At 50.6% G+C, this 8,194-nt stretch overlaps 2 protein-coding genes across 3 annotated transcripts in view; one reads left to right on the top strand and one right to left on the bottom strand.

Moving 5' to 3' along the window:
• The first annotated feature begins 125 nt into the window (after positions 1-125).
• Positions 126-5,085, top strand: RNF113A (ring finger protein 113A). Of its 2 annotated transcripts, none has more exons than XM_010081469.1 (9): positions 126-136; positions 249-346; positions 1,671-1,778; positions 2,061-2,170; positions 2,375-2,481; positions 2,982-3,071; positions 3,936-4,029; positions 4,668-4,774; positions 4,907-5,085. In XM_010081469.1, exons 3-9 carry the CDS (start codon positions 1,692-1,694, stop codon positions 4,993-4,995), a joined length of 684 nt encoding a protein of 227 aa, XP_010079771.1. In that variant the 5' UTR covers positions 126-136; positions 249-346; positions 1,671-1,691; the 3' UTR covers positions 4,996-5,085. The 2 variants fall into 2 exon arrangements, with proteins under 2 accessions (XP_010079771.1, XP_010079769.1); XM_010081467.1 differs by having other exon boundaries at positions 132-136; positions 249-353.
• A 1,821-nt stretch (positions 5,086-6,906) lies between these two features.
• Positions 6,907-8,194, bottom strand: part of STRADA (STE20-related kinase adaptor alpha) — an 8,727-nt gene continuing 7,439 nt past the window's right edge. Inside the window, 3 exon segments of the mRNA XM_010081466.1 lie at positions 6,907-7,059; positions 7,305-7,347; positions 8,029-8,194. The exon segment at positions 8,029-8,194 is cut by the window's right edge and continues 31 nt beyond it. Coding sequence (XP_010079768.1) covers positions 6,907-7,059; positions 7,305-7,347; positions 8,029-8,194 — 362 coding nt within the window.

Raw genomic sequence — 8,194 nt, 5'->3', positions numbered from 1 at the left:
GTCCGCAGCCCGCAGAGCAGCGCTTGGGCCCAGGTCCTGCCCCCGGGCGCAGCCTTACCCCCGGGCTTTACCCCTCAGAGAGCAGCGGTGAGGAGGGCAGCACGGTGGTGCGGAAGGAGAGGCGGTGATCCAGAAGGTAGGGGAGGCACAGCAGGGCTCTGCTCCATCCCAGGGGCATCCACAGCGGGCTGGACCCAGGGCTGGAGCCTTCCGGCTTTCCTACCTGCTGGCTTCTTCTTGCCCCTCAGACCAGGAGATGCGCGAAGGAGCGGCCCTCGTACGCGATGAGCAGCAGCGACGATGAGGATCCAGCAAAGGAGATCGGAGTCACTTACAAATCAACAAGGTCGGCGGTAAGGACTGGTTCTGGGGTGTGAGGTCAGGACTGGCAAACTTCCTGTCCCTTCCCTCTGAACAGACAAGCACCTCGTGTGAGGTGTATCCTCCTGATAACTCTCTGCGTCCTCAGGAGGCCATCTAAGGTTGGCCTTTCCCTCTTAGAGGTAGGAATTAAAACCCCAACATGCCACTGGACTTGCCCAGCATCGCACAAAATTTTGAGGGGCGGGAGCACTTGAATCAGGTTTGCCCTACAGTTGGGTTCATGTTTTCAGTTTTAGACCATCTGCCTTCACAAAGAGATCAAGGTGAGCTCGAAGGTGCTCCCATCTTTGTCCTTGTGACCAGTTGGAGTAAGAGCTACAGCGAGGGGTCATTGTTGTCTTGGGACTGATGGGTGGGGTGTCCTGGGTGTCCTGTTAACATCTGGAGTGGAGAGAAATCAGCTGGGAAGGTTTGTGCACAGCTCAAGTTGCTCTTCCCATTAGATTTTTTTTTTCTTAACTTTCCTCTTGATCCAGTGAAGTTTTCCCCAATAGTATGAGCCTAGGCAGGATGTAAGTAGGATTAAAAGCAGGTATCAGCATGTTTCTTTCAGACCTGTTTCCTTATTGTCTGTGCCTCTGTATAAAATGGGAATAATGCCTGACTGTCCCCAGGCAAAGCTGCAGGGTCAGGCTGAGGTCTCCTTGCCACATTAGAGATGAATATGAATATAACCTCATCCTGTAATTATTCACCCCTTCAGCTGCTGTCGAGGGGGGCAGCACACTGTCAGCCCTGCTTGCTGTAGGAGAATGGGAAGGGAGCAGGATTTGACAGCTTTGGGACTCCAGAAGCTTTTAGCACATAAATTGGCTTTGATTTATTGAGGTTGGCTGTAATTATTCTTTGGTTTCTGTGCAGCTGTTGATGAAGATCTGATAAAACCTAGGAACAGGTGTCTGTTCAGTCCATTAAAGAGGAATCTAAACCAGACCACTGTGTTAAAACCAAATGTAAACCACCCACAGCTGGGTTAGAAGTTCAGGCATAACATCCTGCGTGTAGGTGGGATGGTCTCATGACTGAAGTGTTGGACGTGGGAGACCCGAGTTCAGCTTCCAGCAAAGCTGAGGCTGAGTGTGAAGGAGTAAAGGGAGGACAAGTGTTTCCTGCAAGCGCTGGGCTGGATCCAGCCCCTGGGGGATTTTCCCTGGCAGGTGCTAGGGGAAGGGGGAAACTGGTGGAAGGTGAAGCAGGCCGTGGCCCATCCTCCAGGTAGCCAAGGAGCTATCTGTCTTGTAGAGGTTTTCTCTTCACTGTTGCCACAAGTTCTTCTTGCTTTTCAGAAACCTGTTGGCCCTGAAGACATGGGAGCCACAGCAGTGTATGAACTGGACACGGAGAAGGAGAAAGATGCCCAGGCCATCTTCGAGCGCAGCCAGAAAATCCAGGAGGTGAGGCAGCCTTGCTCTGTAAGAGCTAGAGCTCTGCAGCAGGAGTACACATGCTTTACTCATCTCCTTCTGCATACCGAGAAGAGTTTGAGTATCTTCCTCCCTGGAAATTAGAGAAGCCAAGAGTGTAGCCCTTGCAAACGGGAACTTTCTGGCTTTATTGGCACCTTGGTATTAAGGAAGGCAGGTCTGGGGAAGGGAGACTGGTGTTGTAGAGGTGAAAGCTGATCTATGTCATGAAGCTTTCCTGGTCCTTCACCACCTTTCTTTCTGCTTTCCTAGGAGCTGAGAGGAAAGGAGGATGATAAAATTTACCGTGGTATTAACAACTACCAGAAGTATGTGAAGCCCAAGGACACGTCGATGGGAAATGCCTCTTCAGGAATGGTCAGGTGGGTTGGGATGAGCCTCAGAGGACTGGGACCACAGAGGAGCTCAGGCACCTTCCCCAAAGGCAGCTGTCTGGGGCTTGAACTTTGCCGTTTCTGCCAGCTTCTGTCTGTTTAACGAGTCCAGTGTCTGGGTCTGACCAGGCCCCCAGGGGCCTTCTCCACTGCAGCTGCGCAGCCAGCCTGAGCCTTCTCCCACCCTTTCAGAAAAGGACCCATCCGTGCTCCGGAGCACTTGCGAGCCACGGTGCGGTGGGACTACCAGCCTGACATCTGCAAGGACTACAAAGAAACTGGGTTCTGTGGCTTCGGAGGTGAGTGACCAAGCGCTGCCAGATGTGCAAAGGGATCCAGCCCAGCTCGTGATCCCGTGTTTGTGGCACTGAGAGGGGCACTTACTGATTTACAGGCACTGGTTTGCGGAGCTGGTGTGTGATGCTGTTGCAAGGTTGTTTCATGTACGTTCTTGTCATTTGTGTTGGCCCCTCTGAGAGCTGATGGCCTCTCATCAGTGGTTGTATGAGTCCTGGGAGGGATCCCTGGGATGTTCCCGTGACCCACGTTCCCACAGGTATTCTGGCCACCGCGGCCATGTCAGGGATGGGATTTCCTGCTCCTTGTCTCCTTCCCATGTGTGTAAACACTGGAGCTGTTGCTGTGGCACACAGAGCACCATCCTGGTGGCCTCTCAGGGGAAGCAGTTGGGTTTCACCTTCTGCCAGGCGAAGCTGAGGCTGTTCCTGAATGAGGTGTCCTATTAACAGCTTGGCTGTGTGGGGTAGAGTGTTAATTCTTCTTTCTTTGTGCTGCTCAGACAGCTGCAAATTCCTCCACGACCGCTCGGACTACAAACACGGCTGGCAGATCGAACGGGAGCTGGATGAAGGCCGGTACGGAGTCAATGGTACGGCACCACCCCGCTTTGTCCTCTCTCTCCCAAAGCTGATGGTAGGTGGATGAGGCTACTGGGTGAAACTGCCGAAAGTGTTCTGAAAGGATCACTGAGAAGGAAATGGGTCCTTTGCTGTCTCGGACTGCCTGGGCCATGGGTTGAATTAATATTCTACAAAAAGGACTCTTTATTCCACAGCTGTGGAAATCCCTGCTGCAGGATAACCTCAGGGCCAGTAACCCCTGACAGCGCTGAGCAAATCTGCTGCTTTCAGATAACCCCTGCCTGCCAGAGAGAATGATTTCCTCTGGCTCTCTCTCAAAGGACAGATAGCACTGCTGTTGTCTGGGTCCCAGCAGTGAGCTCTGGGGAGATGGGACCGTCTCCTGCCCCCCAGGTGCCCAGTAGGTGGGATGCTGTCATGCTACGTCACGTCATTATTTCTCACTCACAGTACCCATAGCTGTGGCCCCAGGCTCATGAGTGATGCTCATGAACTGCTGCGCAGCTGGGGGGAAGAGGATGTTCTCTGTTCAGTTGGAGACAAAAGAGTTTGGTGGCAGCTGGTTTGGAAGAAAATCTAAAAAGATAGGAGGGGGCGGGAGGATATGTCTCTTTATAGCAGTGAGTGGGTGAGGTAGAAAAGAATTTGCTCTTGTGAGATGAGCAACAAACACAGTGGCTCATTAGACCTAATTATATCTCAGTCCCACGTCTGACATCAGGAACACCCAGATGCCAGAGCTGTATTGTTTCCAGCAGAGATTCAGTCCCACCTGCTGCGCTCTTTCCAGATTTCATATCTCATGCCCCACGCATAGGCTGGTCTGGCTGCCTCTGCTCTCGCTCTAGTTTGGTTAATTTTCTCTGCTGCAGATGAGGAGAACTATGAGGTGAGCAGCGATGAGGAGGATATGCCTTTCAAATGCTTCATCTGCAGAAGTTCCTTCAAGAACCCCGTGGTGACCAAGTGAGTGTTTGTTTCGCCATGGGGAGCCAAGCGGCTGCTCTCGATCCAGTCCAGTAGTCATTCTGTGTCAACCCAAATACGAACACTGCCCGCAGGCTGCGGGGTGGAACCTGCTTTTTGCTGCCATGGCTTTGTGGTGGGTGGGGAAAGCCTCTGATAACCACAGAGTCTCGTAACTGCACCTGAAGCATCTCCTTGGAGGGTATCTTAAGCCTCTTTTGTCCAGGCACATTTTGATGTCCACAGATGCTGCCTTGTTACATCATCTTTCCCCTTAACCTTGAGATCTTATTTTCATGCCATCGTTCCTTCTGGAGACGGCATGGCGTGCAGCATTGTGTGAGCAGAGAAGCAGAAGCACACGGAGGCCAGGAGCTGGCAATGCTGAGGAGTAGGCTGGGGGCAGTGTGGACGTCCCACGCTGCCAGCCCTCTCCCACCCTGCTGGCTGGAGAGCTCACTGGTGGCTCTGTGCCATCACTCCACATCCCCTGAAACACCTTTCATGGGGACAGTGCTGCAGAGGAAGCTCTGCAGTTTGCTTTTGCATCTCGCAGGGACCAGTAGTCAATTATTTCTGTCTCCTGGACACAGCAATGGTATCTGGTGACTTGCAGTGGCATCTCTGTCTCTGTACAGGTGTCGGCATTACTTCTGTGAGACTTGTGCCCTCCAACACTATCGCAAATCCCAGCGGTGCTATGTCTGTGATAAGCAAACCAACGGAGTCTTCAACCCAGCAAAAGGTAACGGGTGCCTGCGGGAGGGAGGGCTTTGTGTGGGCAAGTGATTTTGGGAGCTGCCCTGATTCTCGTGGAGAGGGGTGTTTACAGCTCCTGGGCACCTGCAGTCTCACCCTGCGTACTCCTGTTTTTCAGAGCTCATGGCAAAATTGGAAAAACACAAAGGGGAGGAAGAGGAGGAAGAAGAGCAGCAGCATTCAGACCACAGAGAGGAACCGCAATAGCTGAGCATCCTGTTTTGTATGTAGCTGAATAAAGCTTTCATGAGGGGAAAAAAAAAAAGGTCAGAGCCGTTGCCTTGGGGCCAGCAGCTGTAGGCAGTGCCTGTGTATGCAGCCAGCAGCTACTAGAACAGTGTCGCAAGCGTGCTGCACTCCTTGTTTGCTGCAACACACAGCAGGTAAGGTCAGACTCGGGAGCCGGGGCTGTGTGCGGCTGTGTGCTGCAGCAGGACCCCAGTAGTTGCGTCCGAGTGCAGCGGTACACTGGGGGATGGAGATGGTGAAGGATGCGCATTTCGTTACTTCATGGCTGCTTTTGTTGACTGAGGTGCTGCTGTTTCACCCCTAACTTTGCAGTGATCCTGCTTGCTTCCTGCTGCTGTGTGAGCATAAAACTAGCTTTAAGTCTGTGATCTTTGAGCATGGAGTGAGCTGAAAGCATGGAAAGGGATGAGAAACATTAGTTTGTGTTACATTTATCCTTCACCCTAAAAATACTAACTCAGGGGAAAGCAGGCTAGACTGGGACAGTTAATTTGTGATTTCTTATTTCTGTGTAGTCATAGCCTGTGTCATCATTTGTGATCCACTCCCTCATATTGCAGCAACAGCAGAGTTCTTAAAAAAAAAAAAAAACACCTTCAGAAATATTTTATTTGTTTTGGCAAAAAACTAGAGTAACAAACTTTTTCTAGGTTCAAGTACAGTTTATAAACACAAGCAGGACCTGTTGCCAGCACCACTACTCCCCTCAGCCACACCTACGGGAGCAGAAAGACGTTCAGCACCCACGGTCCTTGGAAGGTCAAACTAAAAGCCTTAAATCCACCTCCAAAACCCAAACGCCATGGAATGGGGGAGAGCTGCCACAGCAGCAGGGCAGGGTCACACAGCCATGGATCGAGGGGAGCCACAGGAGAAAAAAAGCTTTTACCAGTCAGGGAAGGCAGAAAGCCGTGGTAACGGAAGGCTTAAGATCAATTCTGTGTATGATGTTCAAAGAGGAGTTGTGAGCAAGAGGATTTAGCATGAATGTCAGCTTAATTTTCCTCTGTGCCAGGGTAAGGCACTGAGAACAAGCTGGTGTGAGTGTGAGAGGCTGGGAAACCAGCCCAGGTAAGAGGAGGCTCAACGAGATGTGCTGTGGGGGATAGAAAAGCTAGTATGTGGCACAGGTGTACACAACTCGCCTTGGGGATCCAGGCAGCCATGGGAGGAGAGGCTGGAACGCCCTAAGAGTGCTCAGCATCAAGGGCCAGGAGTCTCCTCAAAAGCTCTAAGAACTGGAAGAGAAGAATCCAGTGCTTCAGAGGAATGCCTGATGCAGCGAGTGTGCCTGGAAGGGAATGGGGTTGTCTTTGATCTCTCATTTTCTATCACAAAGCAGTGACTAAGTTGAAGAACATAATTCCTTTTTTCCGCCACCCTCAGAGCTTACCCTGTGACACCACTGTAACACTAATCAGACGAGCTGTAAGAGAATGCCCAAAACCAAGAGCTGCTTGCTTCCCCTCAACTCTAAGGCACCCTTAAAAGAGAAAGAACCACAGAGGGGAGGGACCTGCAGCCTTCAACTGTGACAGGAGGAAGCCAGTGATTTTTAGAAAAACATAAATAGAGACTAAACAGACTCACTCAACCCATTCAATTGATCTACGAGTGCTCAGCTGCAAGAGCTGGGGTCCTGTGCACTATACCATCTGGAATACTCCACAGTTCCTCAGAGCTGATCCTTTTCCAGCTCAGGTCTGTCCATTTGTTTCCAGACTGCTACTTAAGTAAACAGGCAGTTGAAGTTCCTTCCCAAGGACCTGTAAACTCTTCTATGTGTAACATTCATCACCTTTTATGAACAGGACCAATAAGTTACAATGTCCAGAAAGCTCCTCCAAAGCCAGGTATAGTCCCTGGTTTCTAGAATTCCCAGTCATCCACATCCAGCTGCTCCAGGTTTGACACCAGCCCAAAAATGCCACTGGGATCCTGGGGCTGTGTTCCTTCAAAATTGGTGATTGGGGTTACAGGGCGCAGAAGTTCAGGGAGCGCTTCGGAAGCACGGCGCCTGATCTGCACAGAAAGGAGAGAACTCAGCTGCTGAAATGCTTCCCCACACTTTTGCATCACAGTCAAGCAGCAACAATGTGTGGTTATAGGCAGAAAGTAAGAACACACTATTGTCCTCCTGCCTGCTCTTAGTCAGACTAACTTAATTCAGCTACTCAACATTCCCGCCTGCAGGTTCAGTGACAAAGCCAGACAAGAGCCCCACAAAAGCCCTTGTTCTTTATCTGCACATGAAATTAGTTCCTTACCTGCTTGAAAAAGGGATGATTAAGCAGAGCACCTGCACTTGGCCTGTAGAAAGGAGTTAGAATAAAGTAAGCACACAAGAAATTCCATCAGTGTTTAAAGTAGTGGAAGAAGGAAAACACTAGCATCCTTCCTGCCTCTCTCACGTCTCAGCCACGGGATATCTTCCCTTTTATAACCAGTAGCACTATTTATGATGTTCACAGATGTTTTATGCAGAGAAAAAGGTTGAACTGCTTACAGGTTACCTACCTGCACACCCCAACATTTGGTCAAGAGAAAGTTTCTGAACAGTGTGGTGTCCTAGAGAAGTTTGTCATGGCTAAAGATGACCTTGCACCCACTACCAAGGAAAATACAGTTCTTGATTGCTTCCCATTGTTATTCTTTGTTGGCTGAACAGCAGAAATTCCCAGTGATGGCAATCAGGGAAACACAGTCTCCCAGGGACCAGAAAGTCAGGTTGTTCAGTTTATTTTCCTGACATGTAGAACCACTCTACCCCCCAAAGAAGGCTGCAAAGTAATTCTTCAGGCTCTGTTATGGAAAGTGTCCCAACGTGCTCTTGTTTTGCACACTTCAACTGCTCTTCTCAATGTACAGACCACATCCTCGCTCCACTACGCTTTTGGAAAGAAAACTCTGAATAGCCTCTGCTGGCTGTCTTGGTTTAATCTGCCCTACAGCGGTGCAGGTGTGTGAAGAGCAGCTCTCCCCTGGCTTTACCTGAAATCAGGGTTCCGCTGGAGGCACAGCTCCACAAAGTTGTGGAAGGAGGTGGAGAAGGTCCGAAGGTAAGGGTGCAGGGCTGGCTCTCCGTTGGCTGCTCTCACGTTACTAATAGCCATGTTCTCGGCCATCCCGTAGTTAGCACTTGAACGGGAGGTTTTCA

This window comes from Pterocles gutturalis, unplaced genomic scaffold (assembly GCF_000699245.1).
Source record: "Pterocles gutturalis isolate BGI_N339 unplaced genomic scaffold, ASM69924v1 scaffold28224, whole genome shotgun sequence".
Classification (NCBI taxonomy): Eukaryota; Metazoa; Chordata; class Aves; order Pterocliformes; family Pteroclidae; genus Pterocles; species Pterocles gutturalis.
This window is presented reverse-complemented; position numbering and strand designations above follow the sequence as displayed.